Here is a 17,467-nt window from a genome sequence, read left to right on the forward strand (position 1 = left end):
CAAAACTCCAGAGGGCTGGTGTTTTGGCTGCCTACTTGGAAAATCCAGCTGTCAGAGTCACAATGAGAGCTGCTCTGTACCTGCTGCCTTGCACGTCCTGGGAGAGGCCCAGCGAGCACCAGACAGGACATGAAGGAAAAGGCTGAGCTCTTGAGGGGCTTGCAGGAGAGTAATTCTAACCCCTTGCTGGACTTGGTCACACCAATCCATATTGACTTGTGAAGTCCTTCCAGCACTGCAAGCCCTTCATGGGCACAGTATGAATGAATGGGCTAAGAGTATGTGCTTTCCACCTGCCTTTGCTATGCAGTTGTTTTAAATCTACTTTCTCTATCCAAAACAATAGATTTTTTTTTTTGGACAAACGTATCCTGTAGCAGCTTGATGCCAGCAGTGAATACTTTTTAATCTTTGCACACACTTCTGAAGCTGGATCCATAGTCTCAGATGTGCTAAAGTCATACTCTTTCAGTTCTGCCAGGCCTAAAACCCAGGAACCTAGAAAGGCTTGAAACACAGCAGCAATGAGCCATCAGAAAAGCAGGAGTGGTTTCTCTCTTTCAGAGTGCTAAATTACATGGCCATTACAGGGCTGAGAACTCTGGAAGGAGGTGGGAAAGGATGTAGAACACCATCCTCCAGTGCTTTCCTTCCTTCCTCATCTGGTTTTCACCCCTTATCCCACCCAGGCTTTGATGAACTTTCTTGAGAAGTGTCGGATTGGTCCCATTTTCTCTCTCCAGCCTTGGAAGTTCTGCTTGCTTTCTCTCAAGTGATCCAAATCCAGCCAGGTTTCCTCCCCAGAGCATTCATTAGGTGACTAACCCATGTCAGTGGGATTACAGCTATCTTTGATCCTTCTGTAGTTAGGAGACAGGGCTGCATGCCATGTGGAGTGTCTAATTTAGATTTGCTTTGTATCCTGTGGCACAGAGTAGGGAATGGATCCCCTAGGGAGTCTGATGTGTTGAAAGCAACAAGTCCCCACTGGAGTCAGGGATGAACAAAACAGTCTTCTTTTCCCTCTTTGTGGGAAGTGCCATGGAGTGAACTCTTTGATGCTTTATACTCTGGTTATCTCTGAGTGTAGCCCCATGCCTCGGTTTGCAGTTATGGCACATGAGAGAGGAGCAGACACCTCTAACCTGGCTACAAAGAGCTGGTTCAGCTGAGCTGCACCCAGAAATCATAGAGGCAGGCAGCACTTCCCAGACAGTCCCAGTATAGCCTGCAGAGCACTTCTGTACCCAGGAGCAAAGAGGTGCTTTAATCATCTGCCAAGCATAATTGGGATCTGAACTAAGTGTTTCTGTGAAGGGTAGACAAGGCAGAAGCAACACAGAGGGGATGTAAAGAAATTGGGGTGGGCAGTGCTAGGTCTGTGCGCTGTCCCCATGGCACGGGGCTGTTCCTGGCATGTGATAATCACCAGTGAAGTAGGAAACAGGGAGCAGCAGAGGAGGATTTGCATGAGCTGCATGTAGGGTGCCTGTGCAAGTGACAGCTGTGCTGGTGCTTTATTTCCCTCTGCAGATACTGTGAGCTGCTGTGTGCCAGCCTGAGGGCAGTACAGCCTGGCTTGGGACTTTTCCTGTGTGTTTGCCCTGGAACATCTTCAAGGGCTTGAGGAAGTGCCAACCATTCACCTCTCCCACTGCATACCTGCCTCTAATTGCAAACCAGATAGGCTCTGACATGATATTGGCCAATTAAAGTTTCCATCCCTCCCAGCCACACGGTCCTGCATCCCATGCCACCGATTTGCCCTCTAGCTTGGAAAGGTTTATCATCTGTGCAGTCATCTGACCCAGCACAGTTTCTTCATCCTGGGAGGCTGGGGGCTGCGTTTCCTCTCCTAGTGGATGCAGCTGGCTTTAACTGAGAGAGGCAAGACTAACCTCACATATTCATCAACCTGGCAATTTGCAAGTCCTTGCCAAGCTGGGAGTGCACTGGGCTGGCTGGTGTTTATGGTGTGAGTACCAGAGGAGTGGGCATCACACAGTAAAGAGGGGGCTGTGATGCTGTGCCCCAGGAGCAGAAATGTCCATTGTTCATTTGCAGCTGTGATGAGGGGAATGGGTAAAGTAGATCAAAATTCATCTTACCTTATGGGGAGAGGGACTTCCCTGCCTAGTGGTTTATTTGAGGTTTTTTTCCCCATGTTTTTTCCCCTTTAGTAAAAGATGAAATAGAGGTGTGATGGAGGAAGGGGTAACTGATGAAATCAGCGCACAGAAAGAAGGAAATATTGTAAATGATAGTTGAAAAATCACAGTGATCTGTGTAAAAGAGGAATCCAGGCAAGAAGTAAGTCTCTTTTAGACTGTTTTAGTAGAGGTTTGGGAGTGACTCAGATGGCAAGCACTGTTTTTAAAGCAGGGAGCTGGGTGTGGTTAACTCTTCAAACACAGTGGGCTTGATTTCCCCTTTCAGATTCAACTGGAGCACTGTAATTCCTGGTAGCATATTATTTGAAGCTGGTACCTGGGGCCTTGTGCTGGAACTCCTTTCCAAAAAGTCCAGGCACCAAGAGAGCAGTCAGGGATACCAGGGCAGCCATAACTTGATATTTCAAAGCAAGTAGGAGGTTTAGTTGGGATATAACTGTGAGGATAGTAATATTTGCTTAACTGCTTCTGGCAATGTTAACTGGAACACTGTGACCTCCCATCTCAAGATCATATTCTGTGATGAATAAAAAATTAGATATATTGTAGAAACTTCTAGCAGAAACCTGAAGTTTTACTACACCCTAAACCACTTTTGCTCTTACTGAGGTCCAAAAGACAGACCCATTTTCTCTGAAGACCTCTGGGGCATGCCTTCTAAAGTTCTAGTATTTGCCTAAAGTGAAAGTCATACTTGTATTTCTTAATCTTCTATTTTGGCTGCATAATTTTGTCCTTAAGCTTCATTATATGAGGTGAAACTCAGTCCTTGCTGGTAGAAAGTCAGTACCTGCAAATATCAAGGGGGTCCAAGCATTTTGCCCTGAGAACCAGGATGTGAGTGCCATGTCCCAGGAGCTGCTGAGTTCTCCAGCTGTGATCTTGGTATGAGTAAGGCATTGCCTGCCAGCCAACTACCTAGTCCACATGAAAGGTTTGTGACTCAGTTCCTGACTACTTTAACTTAAAATGCTGCCTTCCCACATATCTAAAATGGAGAAGCAAATTCCTGTGTCTTTCAGCTCTTCCAAGTTCACAGCTGTGACAAGGTTTGTCGGGGAAGTGAGCTGGACCAAGAAATAGATAAATAAAAACAAGTGAGTTTTTAGGAATAGAAATCCTTGCTTGAGTCTTGTTCATGAGTACAAGTGTCTCTTGCTACAGTGGCTTGCTTCTGGATTCTGGGATTTCTACCTGCATTTTAGAGCCAAGAACAGGACTCGAAATTGTTCTGAAGCACAGCACAGGTTCTGAGTGCAGAGATTCATCCCCATCCTGGGGGAACTGTAGAGCTCTGTCAGGCTGGCCTGGCCTAAGATGCCCTGAGCTCATGAGGCAAAATATGGCTCTTGTGGTTTTCCTTGCTGTGGCTGGCAGCTGGACACATGGCATTTGCTGCAGAGACTTTTCCAAATTCTGTGTGCATTCTTGGAGGAAATGCAGAGCCACTCTGGGACCAAAGGCAGGCATGGACTTCACCCCTGGTGGGAGCAGGCTGAATGCCCCCAGTGGGGCCATGGTGGCAGACCCTTCCCAATGCTCATTTGCCTCTGGGGAAGAGAAGGCATTTTCCAGGCATTGCAGCTGCAGTGTGAGAGCACAGTGCCCCCCCCACTCAGGTAGCTAGGATGGGGAAAATCCACTTCTAATACTATTTGCTGCATCTTTTTAGAGGTTTGTTTTTACACCTTCCCAGATGCCTGATTTTTCTTGTTCTCCCCACACATCTCTTTACCCTCTGGAGCCCTGTCTTCTCCTCAGCATGAAATTAATTTGGGCATCTATGCACGCCAAATCCAGGAGAGACCAAGAACTGAAAAGCCTGTTCATGAGCCCCTCAGAATGGGAAAGATTTTATTGATGGAGAAGACCAAAGCAAAAAGGAGTGGGTTTTTAGCTTCTTGGGCAGCTATGAGAGACATGCCTTAAGGAAAAAAAAACAAATCCTACCCTTCACAGCTGCCTGAAGACACAAGTGAGCTATTTTTCATGCACTGTTTTAGGTTTGTGAAGGCTACTGTAGAAACTGCTTAGGTCAAATCATCTACGGCAAAGAACAGCCAGTTGTGGCCTCTATGGGATGAATGTGAGCAGCAAAAAGCAAAGTCTGGAGAACATCTTTATCTTGGGTGCCACACAGATTTGCCAGTGAAGGAAACACCAAGTGACCACTCCAGGAAGACACACTGGGCAATGGAATTTTTTTTGGTATTCATCCTGCATGACCAGCCACAGACAATACCAGGCTTGCCTTCTATATTTTTAAAGCTATATTCATTCTTTTGTGGTTTAGGTGTGCAGCAGCTGCATTTTCTGTTGGAACAAGGGTTTGTTACAACTCTGGCATGAAACCCCAGTGTCCCCTGAAAACTGAAATGTCTTCTAGGCTTGTTCTTTACCTAAAGCCTTGACTAAGATCTTCTCCTGACATGTTTCAGCTAGGGACTTACCAAAAACAAACAAGTAAAACAAGGTGTTAGTAGTACTGCAGTTCACAAATAACTAGATTGGTCTTAAAGGAGAAATATACAGATATATTTTATTTTTATAAGTAGAAAAATTAAGTATAAAGTTCCTGTAGAACTACTCTTTGCCAGATCAAACATATCAATCATTTAATCATTTCCCATACTAGCAGAAATGCACACAGCATCTTTTGTTTGTAGGAAAATCACTTTTCAAAGGACATGAAATTTGACATTACACAGCTGAACAGCTGCTCGTTTCTTTTTTCTCTAGTGCCTTGGCCACCACTGCTTTTCCAAGAACTCTTTTAGGGAAAGACAGGGGAGAGCTCAGTTTTAGATTAAAAACATTTATGTTTCTTTGAGAGCCTTCCCCAGAGACCTATCAAAAGCACCACCCAGTAACAATACAGTGGGTAGTTCTCTTGCCTTGGGAAAGGAGCTCTGTTTAAAGCCCAGCTAATTTGTTAGAAGGGATTATAGGATTAAAGAGCTCCTAAAGGCTAGAGACCCACTTCTACAAGACAGTAATTGTTTATTTCAAGGATAGTGATGCTGCAGCTTTCATGAGTCTCAGAGTTAGTACATCCAGAGACACAGAGAAGCTCGATCAGCTCCCCAGACACCCACTCAGGGAATCCACAAATGGTTTTGGTACAAGAAAATTCCCTATTAAGTTAATTAGTTTTACTTATAAAAAGTTCAGATTAAGAAGAGGACATTGCTTTGATGTCGTTCTGCAGGCAGTCACCACTCATGAAATGATCTTCACTTCAGGCTTGGACTCTTCCAAGGCTCTCAGTTCATCATCCACTTCAGAACTCCACAAAATGTCATACAAACTACACCAAAACAAAAAGGCAAGTGAGATTTAGTGACCATCCCCCTGTTAAGGGAAGAGAAAGATGCACGACTGGCCAGTATGGGAAGGTCATATGCCAGGAAAGGCCCTATCTAGCTAGAGAGCAGCCAGAAATTGGCTTTACAGCCCAGGACCCCCTTTACTCCCTTACCAGCACCAGCCTCCCACCCCTGCCATCACTCACATTAACTGCTGCACGTTGCAGCTGGGCTTCCTCAAGGCTTCACAGATCTTCCTGATGCCTTCATCATCCAGAGGGTTGTAGCTCAGGTCCAGCTCAGTGAGGCACTGCTTGGTGGCCATGACGGTGGCAAGGGTGGCACAGCAGCCTGCTGTCAGGTCACAGTTACCCAGCCTGCAAGGAGAGGAGGAAGAGGCCAGCACAGTGAGCCCTGGCTCCAGGAAACACTCCCCACACCCAGGCAGCAGGTGTGGACATCCCCAGCATGGACAAGAGATCCCTGAGAAGATGGCATCGCCAAGACATCCCATAACAGGGTGTGGCTGTGGGCCTAGAGGAACCCATTGAAGTTATTCCCAATTTCACCATCATGCACCATCTTCTCTTATTACTATACTTGAGACTTGCAACCACCTCTCTAAAGAGAGCAAACTGAGGCCTCTCAGTTGAGGACATATCTTTGGACAGACTTAAGAGTCTTACTGACGTCTCCCATGACCTGTCTGCTCCACTCACTCACTGTGAATTTAGGCATCAGAGTACAGCTCTGGCTTCTGTCTAACAGCATGGAGAGAACAAGCACAGGGTCCTGAGCCTCACACAGCCCAGCTGGGAAGAGAATAGACTCATGGGGAAGGCAAATCCCACCCCAGGGCTGAAGGTGATGCTCCAGCTGGCTGCCTGCTCCTTCTAGTGAGGCTGGACCAGCACTTGTGCTGGCACCTGTAAGGACCATGGAAGTAGAAGACAAAAGATAAATTCAGACAGCAAGAGAGAATATGACTTATGAGAGTGCACCTTACCATAGGGACTGGATGTTGCAGTTGGGGTGCATCAGCCCTTCACACAGGATCTCCACACCTGCATCTCCCAGCTTGTTCTCGCCCATGTGTAGTACTTTCAGGTGCTTGTTGGTGCTGAGAGCAGAGCTGACAGCCTTGCAGCAAGCAGTGGTGAGCCCACACTCCCTCACCCTGCAAGGCAAGAGTGACATGAGGTCTAGCTCGGACACCTAGAGACTATCAGGCACCATTCACTTCTTTACATTTATTAAACAGGACCCCAGACAGTGGGAACAGAGGAGCCAGAGCTTTCCTGCAATCACTGTACTCTTTACAATGCTGGTCTGCTCAGTTCTTTCTAGGCAGCACCTCTGCTATCTTTATAGGGGATGTCTGTCTTGGAGCATGCACTAGGAAAGGCACCTGCCCAAAAAGCACAGGAACAAATAAAGATGAAGTGTGCTGTGCTGCTCCAACAGTCACTGTTGGCTCCACTGTGCACTCCTGAGGCACCCCATTGACTTCCAGGCCAACAGGGCAGGGGAAGAACCCAGGTGGGGGCAGGAGCTGAATCTGCAGTGTAGGAAAATTCAAGTTCTAAGTCAAAGAACAAATTTCCTCTCCCAGCCACCAGACCATCCTAGCCTAAAGGTAACATAACCAAGAGGACAGGATGCTGAGAAATGTTTAATGTCACTAGAGCTTTCTTTTGTCTCATCAGTGAGAGAATTTAGCTCCAGTGGAGAACCTGAGATATCTGATCACAGCACTCATTTTGCTCTTCCATCAGACCTTTCAAACTTCAAGTCTCTTAACTGCCATTTATTGCACGATAAAACAATTAGTTAGAAACTCTGCAAGTGATGCTTGGTCTCCTTTTGCTTATAACAGGATAAATGTGATGGGGCACATCTTTACGGTGTCTACGAGTTTAGAAATACAAATCCTTTTAAAGTCTTTAAGTCTAGAAAAGCCCTTTTTAGCTCTATAAATCTTTTCAGTAACACAACCAGCAGGAGCTGCTTATGGAACCATCGCAACGGAGGATCTGTCTGGGTGGCCATTACTTCACTTACATCTTTCTTCAGTGAGGCCTCCAAAGAAGGCAGTGGGTATGTGAAACTTGACAGCAGCTCACCATAGCTCCTGAAGTTTAGATTTGGGATCCTTGAGTGCCTGACACAGCATTTCCATCCCTGAGTCTCTCAGGTTATTGTCTATCAGACTGATCTCTGTGAGGGTCTCCTTTGTACTGATGAGTCTGGAGAGATCGTTACAGCTGGCACTTGTGAGATCACAGTCCCATAACCTGCAGGGAAGAACAAAAGGTTATTTTCTCCTAAAAATGACTTAGATTAGAAAACAGAGTCCTGTTTTAGTATTCTGAATTTCTGGTTACGTTGTCTCATTTTCTTGTACTCTTTCATACACCATACCACATGGTTTCCTCCCTTCCTTACTCTCCACTTGCTGCACCAAAAGCTCTGCTTGTAACACACAAAAAAAAAGAAACAGAAATATGCAATTCTAGTAGACAGATAACTTAACTGGAAGCCAAGACAATGGCATCATAAACTTCCATTTGCCCTCTTCCCAGAATTTGATCCAAGCAATTTCAGTGTGGCCCTACTTGTTCTCCACCAAGTTTTTTGGAATTAACTGATTTGCAATTAATTTTGCAGCTGAGACACTTTTTTGACTGGGAAGGATAAATGAGAAAGTTTCCACTTAGGAGCAAACCAGCAGCACAACTTAAACAGCTCAGAGGCTGCAGAAGGGATGTAAGAAACCTCTGCCCAACCTTACCACAGCTTCTGGATTTTGCAGCTAGGATGCATCATTCCCTGGCACAGCAGAGCCAGACCGGAGTCCCCGATCTTGTTGTCCCCCACAGAAAGATCCATCAGAGATGACTTGTTCCTGAGAACAGCACTAATCTCCGTGCAGCTATTGCTGGTTATGCCACAGTTCTCCAGGCTGCAGGAAAAAGCACAGTTGGAATTGCTGCTCCAGACCCACTGATAGATACACCCCAATACCCCAGTTCAGACTGGGAAAGGTCTATGGGCTGGTTCCTTGCTGCAAACCAGTGCAGCTCAGCCAGGCACTGCTACATCCTGCAAGGTTCAGAGAAGATACAGGTGTCCAAGATGGGACTCTGGGTGAGGCGACACACTGCTCCTGCATTTCATAAGGCTGCAGGGCACTTTGATTCAGCCATTCATGTCCATTAATGCAAGGATCATTCTTGCCAAACTTCCCCTTTTTATCAGTTATCTTTTTTAAGAGGAACTTTTGGCAGCCTCACACAGAGAGTCCCTGCTAAGCCAACCCCTGCTGAACCTCAAGAGCAAGATTGTGCTTTTCCCAGAAAGCCCTTCATGAGCTTTACCCTAGAAATGAGGCCAAACCCTGCACCTTTGTTTTGTAGCAAAACAGGGCTCTGAATAAATATACTGAACGGGCTGGTAATTCCAGTTTAAGAACTAGAGCCACTAAGGGTGATTGTTCCTCTGCTCTGAGACACAGATGAGCAGTCTCCCTTAGTAAGTGGTGGTTTAGCCTGGAGTGCCAAAAACTCCAAAACTGAAAGCCCCAGACATTTGTGTGCAGTTTCCAGTTACATAAATCTGAGCCGGCAAAAAATCTGGCCTACATTTCAAGCATTCCTGACAACAATTTTTCCAGTCCTATGGATGGTATGACTAGCAGCAGCACTAGTTGCAATCAGAGATGACCAGCTTACTGTAGTAGCTCTAGGTTGCAGCTTGCCTCCACCAGGCCCTGGCACAGCTGCTTTACAGCTGTATCCCCCAGCGTGTTGTTGCTCAGGCTGAGCTCCTTCAGGGTGGGCTTGCTTTGCAGAGCAGCATTGAGAGCTTCCACAATATCAGCTGTGAGTTCACAGTACTCCAGCCTGCAAGAAGAAAAGAAGTCCAGGCAAAAAGACAACCCTCCTCACACATCCTGCCAGATGTAAAACCAGAGATAACCGTAAGAGTTTTTAACAGCATCACTTTGCTTCATTTCAGGAAGCATTAATTCTTAAACTAGATCCCAGGGGACCCTAGCAAGACCAATTTTTACACTAGGCCTCCATCAAACCAGTGTACAGGCATCTTGGAGCACAGGGCTGAGCTCTGCACTGCAACACCATCATGAGCCTCAACTCTAGGCCTGCCCGGGGGAAGCTGCAAATACACCCAGGTCCTGCTCAGTCATGAAACAAGGACCAAGGGCAGCAGAATCTGATGTTTCCTGGCCATCTGAGAGGTCCTGCATTTACAGCCACTACTGCCAGGATGGCTAAACAAATCCTACGGGAACAGACACTCGACTCTTCCAAACCCACAAGACCCACCAGTATGAATAAGCATGACAATTTCAGGTAAAACAAGAACAAATCCACACCTGGCAACAAAACTCCTGCTTTTCTCCAGGGAAAGGCAAGCATGGCCTGTCTGATGACCAAAAAAGCCCAGTGACTACTTACTGCAGTTTCTGCAGCTTACAGCTGGGGTTCATTATCCCTTGGCACAGCACCTTCACTCCAGCAGTTCCCAGTCTGTTATCCCCAACATGCAGCTCTGTCAGGGATGGCTGGGCACTGAGGACAGAGCACAGGGTCTCACAGCTGGCACTTGTCAGATTGCAGTTTTGCAGCCTGCAAGAAAAGAGACAACAGGGATGAGGGAAATGGACTCTGAGAATTACAGAGGCTCTTCTCAGAGAGGTTTATCTATGAGGTTGGAGCTTGGAAAGGACACCACAGCTCTGATGGTGCATAACCCTCTAGGAAGTGGTTTGTCCAGGTTACTATCATTACTTTTACAATTACACCTGTGCCACAAACAATAGCTTGCATGCTTCCTTCAGTGTAATCACTCATACAGCAACTCCAGCAGAATAAGGATTCACTCTACAGGTAGCCCCACAAGTGGTTTATAGAAGTGGTGTAATATCAGGATGCTGACCCCAGAGATTAAGCAAAGGCATCTTACAATTTCCTGCCCCCTCTAGAAATGTGATCCAGAGTAGGTAGAAGATAAAATCTCATCCAACCATGGATATAATTTAGTTTAATGGTATAGCACAAGAAGGGTCTATGAAGTTGATCCTTCAGCACTCAGGCTTGGAGAAGTAGCATAGGAACTGCTCTGGGGTGTTTATAGAGTTATTGGATAAAACTTTGGAGCAATGGAGAGGTGTTGTGCAGGGAGGTTTGACTTGGGTTTGGTTGATCTTTCATTTCCTCTTATTCCTCTTATTTATTCGTCTTTATATTCCTCTTCCTTTTTATTTGGTTTCTGTTTTATTTAAGGCACCTTACCAGAACCCCCAAAATAGACAATTTTATTTCTATAGAACTGAAAAACCCTAGTCCAAGCTGCTACTTGAGCATGTGGAGAAGTCTGAAGCCTAGGGCAAACACTCTGAAAAATTACTTAAGTCATTCAGTACCGAGTACCACAATTACTTCTTGAGGGCCCATCGGAGAACTGCAGTTTCATAAGCTTCACAGTCAACTTTCTTTCTATTTGCCTGAGTCCTCATTGTAGGGAGCATAGAGACTTGCATGTCTGATCTAAAATGCAAATGATTTTTACAAGGTAGTGTCCTGAGGATCCCAGATTCCCCTCAGGAGCTGGAGGATTCCTGCACCCTGCAGAAGAGATGCTGGACAGAGAAGGCCATCTGTCTGAGGCCTTCTGAGGAGCAGAGGCAGCAGCCACTGGCTCTGACTAAAGCTCCTGCACCAGGGTTGCTGAGGGAAGCCCACTAATGCTATAATGTGGTGGGGTGCCTCTATAAAATACCTCTCAGAGCCAGGGAACTCTCCAGTTTGCTGCATTCCGAGGATCACCAAATGACGACGGATCCCGTGCTGGCACCCCCACTCCACGAGGCTCAACCTCAAAGGCATCTGATGTGGGTCCTTCACTGAATTTGAGGGGAATCTTCCACAGGTGAGCGCCTTGTACATACTCCCTTTAGGTTTGTATGCTTGTGAGTGTGAATATGCTATAGCAAATGGACTGTGGCTGTTGCTTATTAAGATTATTAGATTATTAAGTACTTTAGATTGTAAGTTAGGCCTGTGAGTTACTGTTGCATTATAGCAAATTCTATATGAACCTCTGTTAAACTGTTTAACCCAAGCTATTAATTGAGTGCTGTTAAGTTTAAGTGCTGTTAAAACTTTTAGGCCTAAAATGTTGGTCCAGACCAGGACTCCGTTTAGCAAGGATTCTGAACCTTGGAATTCAAAAGGATTGTCTTCTTTATTCACCCCTTCCTGTCCTGACCCTTCCCCATTTTCCCAGCCTCCATGTAGATAATTCTTTGGTTGACATTGGCTATTGACTTTAGATTTTTGTTTGCTTTTTCTCTGTGCTTTAACCATCTAGTGAGTGGTAGAGTGAACCTTGTCAACAAACTGTTGTGCTTTCACTTTTACATTAAACCTGCCTTTGCCAGTGATTCTTTTAGAAACCTCAAAACACTCATTTGTGACAGCACAATAGAGCAAGACAATCAGTGGGGCTTTACCATAACTTCTGTAGGCTACAGCTTGGTGTCAGCAACCCTTTACACAGGTATTCAACACCTTCATCTCCCAGCTCATTGTTGTTCAGCTTCAGTTCTGTGAGGGATGGATTTGTATTGATGATGGAAGAGAGATCCTCACAGTTACTGCTGGAGAGATTGCAATCATCCAACCTGAAAGACAAGGAGAGAAGGAGCACTTTAGTCTTCAGAGTTGTTCTGCTCTCCCTGGCTGGAGCACTGCTCATGAAAGCTGAGTGGGCAATGTTCCTTCAGTTCCTGGGATGCCTCCAAAAGTATGTGCAGGACCTGCTGGGTGTTGCATGGCCCAAACCAAGGTGTGCCCTGAGCTGCACCACAGGATGGGCTGGATAGCAGCTTCCCAAGCCTTGCTCCTCCTCTGTGCTGCACAGAAGATGGCACAAGTCATCCCCCTACAGCTGTAGGAGGCACCTTAAATTGAAACAGTGAGAGTGACAAACCACCTGCCAGCTTACAGGCTGTCAGACTGGTTCTGCACTGAGAACAAACAGCCCAGCTGGATCTGCAGCCAGCCCCAGAGACACTCATCAGCAGTTGGTGTCTTGCAGTGAGTCATGCTGGTTTGCACCATCTCCCCTCAGCAGGAATCTCAGCACACAAAGCCTGAGTTTGCAGCTTGGCAGCAGCTCCTCCCACTGGATATCAGCATTCTTCTAGGTGCTGCTAAATTGGTGGGGATGAATTGAATTGAAAGGAGAGCCAAGGAAAGGATCAGGAACACAGGAGAGCAGGGAGGTACGGAGAGAGGCAGAAAAGGCACAAATCAAAAGGAAGGTGTCATGAAGAACCATAAAGCCCCAGGCACAGCCAGGAGTGCAAAAGGTTGCCTGGTCATTTCTCCATAGATAACAGTATGAAAAGTGAGGCCCTATGAGGGTTCTCCTTCCCTCCCCCATGAAGAAGACATGACTTCCAATGGGATCATGTCCAATGCTGATGGAACAATTCCTGCAGCAGTCACCCTCATCCATTGCCTCTGAAGCAGCCCCAGCCTCTGCCCAAGAAACAACCATCCCACTGCCTTCTGCCACCCAAGGCAGGCCTTGGGAACTCAAGGCCAGGCCAATGAAGCTTTGCCTGCAAGAGGCTCCTTTGCAAAGCAAAAGGAAGTTGCCCTCACCAGGTCTGATGCCCTCTGAGGCACTGCTGGCATGAAGTGGCCCATCCTCTCCAGCCCCAGCAGGATGATGCCATCCCATCAAGTGTGAATTCCCAACCAACGGAGGGGAAAGATTGCAGTAGCAACTCTTCTGGGACCTGTTCTACACCTTACACCCTAGGAGATTGTCCCCTCACACTGTTTGCTCAACAAACAAGGCTGGTACTTCTGAAGGTCACGTGAAGAATTAAAAGCTGATGGCACATGGCTTGTACCTGACTGCTGAAGCCAAAATCACTTAGCACCATCAAGCCTGCAACCCAGAGTGTGCAACCTAATAAGCAGAGAGATGTCTTCCTCCTCTTGAGAGACAAAAGCAGAATAACCAAAATGGTGGTCAAATATTTAAATCACATTACCTAGCTGAGCCCTATGGCACACCAAGAAACAGGACAACATCACTTCATACCAAAGGCCATTTATCTGTAATTGAAAAAGCCTTGCAAGAGGGTGGGGGTTTATTCCCCCTTTAAATTAACTTCCTGGATAAAAATAGGTAGATTCATTCCTGTTGCTATGCAATTTCTAAGTCCCAGGTCAAACAGTTCTGAAGATGAAAAGCACAGGAGAGAAATGCAATAGTTCTTATTCAAAAGATGATACACAACTAGTTGCTACCTGATGGTTTTGCAGGATTTCATTGTGGTCAGAAGTTCAGCCCATCTAGATGGGCTCATCTCTTCACACTGGATGTCAAGCTCCATTTTGACAGCTGAGATAAGACCTAAAAATTAAAACAAAATAAAACCACTTTTTTAAAAAATTGACTGAGAAGCAACGATGTTCTTCAATCTTTCTACCTCTCAGCCATGCAAAGGGGACAGATTAGAATTTTCCAAAACCTGCAAACACCAGTATAAGGCCAGAAGAGATGGAATGGTTTTGTCTGGGACTTGGGAAGGCCTTCCTCTGAGAGGAAAAAAGCACAGGAATCCTGAAGAGATATGGCAAAAGCCTGTTATCTGAAGGCTGCTTGTGTGAGAATAAGAAATTCCCTTTCCACCTCCAAGGGAGCTTAACCAGAAGGAGCTTTCTAGGGGCACTGGTGCTATAGTGAGCTATTGCACTGCTGAGCCACACAGACACCAAGTTTCACCAGCGTGGCTTGACCCACTGTGGAACCTCAAGCTGTACTTAAAATTGGGGTATTTTTGAGATAATTTGGGTGAATGAGGAAGATGAGCATGAGAACTGGCCGGGCTCAAAATAAAAAACCTGCTGGACATGTGTCTGTATGTGAAAAGTGGAACTTGTGAGGATGGGAGAAGTGTCCCTCCACAATTCCATATCCAAGGCTGGAAAGATAACTCTGGTTGGGCAAATCCAAGTACAGAGAAGCTGGTGAGCAGAATTTGTTGTTTGTTTTGGTTTGCTTTTGTTTTGTTCTGCATTTCTGCGGTGTAGAAGGGCTCCAGATAAACACACACAAAAACATGCCCAGGCCAGTAGCTGAGTTTTAGGTTTAGTCTACAAGGGATGGGGTTAAAGGCAGCGCTGTAGTAGGTGACAAAACACAGCCTCGGTCTCCTGGTTTGGCCGGCATGACTCAGACTACAGGGCATTTGTAAAAGAATTAATCCCTGAGCTATCCCATCGGAATGTGAGCTGCAGTCACCACCGCCTTCCCTCATCCCAGTGCCCTCCTGCCGCCGTAACACCGCGGGCACCCTGACCCGCTTTTCCCGGGCCCGGCCCGGTACCGGCGCTGCCGTCGGGTCGCACCCACAACAAACCGGCGCCCACGTGGGGAGGGGCCGCGCCGGGACCGGGACACGGCGCCAGCGGGATCCTCAGTTCAGACGTGCTCGGCCTCTGCCCTTCCCAACGCGAGCGCTGCCGGGAATCCCGGCCCGCGGCCTCCGTGGGACGGCCCCACAGCCCACGTGTCGCGGGGCAGGGGATCGCAGCCAGGACACGCCAGGGGACAGCGGCAGCCGCACTGTCACAGCCCTCCCCGCGCCGCTCGGGCGCTCTCCCGTTTTACTCCCCGCCCGGATCCAGAAAGGGTTCTCCCCCCAGCCCCGAGTTTGCCCCTTCCTGCGAGCCGAGGGGGGATCCCGTTCGGGGTCTCGGGCAGCGGCCCGGCCCGGTCCCGGGGCAGCGCCGCCGCCCTGCCGCTCCTCCCCGCCCCGGCGCTCCCCGCCCCGGCGCTCACCGCCCCGCCGCCTGCGCGCCGCCTCCCGCACCGCAGGCAGCGCTTCTCCGTCCGGCTTTCTTCCTTCCCAGCTCCCTCCGCTCGGCCCGGCCCGGCTCCCCCGCTCCTGCCGCCACCGCGCAGCTGCCGCTGCCTCCGGCCGGCTCCGCCTCGTATCGCGGCGGGGAGGAGCAGGATCCGGCCCTCCTCCCTCTTTTCCCTTTCTTCCCCCTTTTTCTCTTTCTCTCCCTTTTTTCTACCTCTTTTCCCTCCGTTTTTCCCCTCTCTCTCTTTTTCCCTGTCCTCTCTGGCAACGCCCTTTCCCCTCTCTTTCCCACTTCTTGTTTTTCCCTTTCTTAATTTTTCCTGACTCCTCCCTGTTTCCATCTCCCCCTTTTCTGACCTTCTTTCCCCCTTTTCCCCTCCACTCTGTTTCCTTGATATCTCCTTCCTTTCTTTTTCCTCACTTCCTTCTGTTTCCTTTTTCCCTTTTCACTTTCTACTTTCCTCTTTCATGTGCTTTCCCCTTCCCTCTTTCCCTCATTTTCTCCTTTCCTTCCTTCCTTCCTTCCTTCCTTCCTTCCTTCCTTCCTTCCTTCCTTCCTTCCTTCCTTCCTTCCTTCCTTCCTTCCTTCCTTCCTTCCTTCCTTCCTTCCTTCCTTCCTTCCTTCCTTCCTCCCTTCCTCCCTCCCCTCCTCCCCTGTTTTCTCCTTCCTTCCCTCTATCCCTCTTTTCTCTTCTTTTCCTCCTTCTCCCTTCTTTCACCATTCTCTTTTGTTCCTTTTTCTGCCTTCCTTTTTTTCTGCTGTCTCTCCTCTTACTCTATGTCTTCCCTCTTTTTCATCTTCTCATCATCTTCTCTACTTTGGATTTTTGTCCTCTTTTCCCTCTGTTTCCCTTTATTCCTATCTCCTATTAGTTTTTTTTTTCTTTTTTTTCTTTTTGTTTTCCCGTCCACCCTAATCTCTGTGCTGCTCTTCCCCCCTGAGCAGGAGCACTGTGATACACAGGAAACAAGGCAGGAGAAGGAGAAATCCCTGTAATGAGGGGATGCACAAAGGGTGGGAGTATCAAACATGAAATGATGTAGTGTCCCAGCCAGTTGGGACTGGAGCTAGATGGGAATGCATGCAGGTCACCCAGGGCAGAGGCACCATGGAAAGGTCTCGGCCAGCAGAGACAGGACTTCCCCAGGGACCGGGAACTAGGAATTGTTTGAACTGGAAACAACAAAAATATTCTCAGTAGTCTCCCTGACTTGCAGCTTTCAGACAGCTGTGCACGGGGACCAGCTTGGAGGGCCTGGGGTGTCCCTGCTCCCCATCCCTGTCACCAGTCCTGTCCACGAGGAGTATCTGTCCCTCATTCTCTCGTGTCTGTGTCTCTCACTAGCGCAGCACGTCGAGCAGAGAGCTGCACCTCGCTGACACAAAGGCCTCTCTCTGAGCCCTCTGGAAGGGAGCAGTGACAGCAGTGGAGGATGGGCGCCCCGGGCTTGTGCCAGGCCTTGCTGCCCCCCCGGGCTCTCCCGGTGCCACCGCCCGCCCGGCCCCAGTGCCCCGCGGCACATCCCTCCCCGGGCGGGCCGAGGGCGGCAGCGCTTGGTCAGCCCTGGAAGGCGTTCGTCATCCCTTGGCTCGCTTCCTCCTCCGCTTGCCGGCTACTCCCTGTCTCCCTCCCTATTGTTTCCCGGTAGTTTTAGCCCCCGTAAAAGCTCATTCAGGTTTTCACAAGACAGAACAAAGAAAGGTCCTGAAGTGCCGAGAGGCACTAGGGAACACCCTGACTTGCCTTCCTCCCTCCACTCCCAAAATCTCAGCATCTCCCCCAGCTTTTTCTTCCTACGAACACCCTCTTTCCATAACTCGCTCACACAACAGTTCAACTAAGCACAACCAGCTGTTCCCTACAAAGTACGGCTTTAAAATGGTTCCGTGCTCCTGCCCGGAAAGCAGGAGGGAAAGTTTGGGGAGTTTCAGAGCTGGTTTTGCCGCCGATCCCCTACCTTGCTGTTGTCGGTGCTGTGCGGAGCGAGGGGGCAGAGCTGGCGCCTTCCTGCTGCCGTTACCACGCAACCTCTGCTGTCGTACACATGATGCCTGCTAGAGGGAGGGAAGCACTTTT

General features: G+C 48.1%; 1 protein-coding gene across 3 annotated transcripts; it reads right to left on the bottom strand.

Annotated features, from left to right (window-relative positions):
• Positions 1–4,684: 4,684 nt before the first annotated feature.
• On the bottom strand, positions 4,685–17,467 carry RNH1 (ribonuclease/angiogenin inhibitor 1). Of its 3 annotated transcripts, none has more exons than XM_083864396.1 (10): positions 17,349–17,467; positions 13,828–13,933; positions 12,012–12,182; positions 9,955–10,125; positions 9,208–9,378; positions 8,268–8,438; positions 7,600–7,770; positions 6,483–6,653; positions 5,683–5,853; positions 4,685–5,478 (listed from the first exon to the last, which is right to left on the bottom strand). In XM_083864396.1, the coding sequence occupies exons 2-10, from the start codon at positions 13,911–13,913 to the stop codon at positions 5,391–5,393; spliced, it is 1,371 nt and encodes a 456-aa protein (XP_083720522.1). In that variant the 5' UTR covers positions 13,914–13,933; positions 17,349–17,467; the 3' UTR covers positions 4,685–5,390. The 3 variants fall into 3 exon arrangements, with proteins under 3 accessions (XP_083720522.1, XP_083720524.1, XP_083720523.1); XM_083864398.1 differs by lacking the exon at positions 17,349–17,467 and adding an exon at positions 15,396–15,498; XM_083864397.1 differs by lacking the exon at positions 17,349–17,467 and adding an exon at positions 15,365–15,486.

Source organism: Zosterops lateralis (assembly GCF_965231275.1).
Source record: "Zosterops lateralis genome assembly, chromosome: 6".
NCBI lineage: Eukaryota > Metazoa > Chordata > Aves > Passeriformes > Zosteropidae > Zosterops > Zosterops lateralis.

Excerpts from the sequence above, each read along its gene's own strand:
- RNH1 (XM_083864396.1), bottom strand. The coding sequence starts at position 13,913 with ATGGAGCTTGACATCCAGTGTGAAGAGATGAGCCCATCTAGATGGGCT. Across the intron at positions 8,439-9,207 it reads TGCAACCTAGAGCTACTACA|CCTGGAGAACTGTGGCATAA; the intron begins GTAAGCTGGTCA and ends TTTTTCCTGCAG. Across the intron at positions 7,771-8,267 it reads TGCAAAATCCAGAAGCTGTG|GTTATGGGACTGTGATCTCA; the intron begins GTAAGGTTGGGC and ends TCTTCCCTGCAG.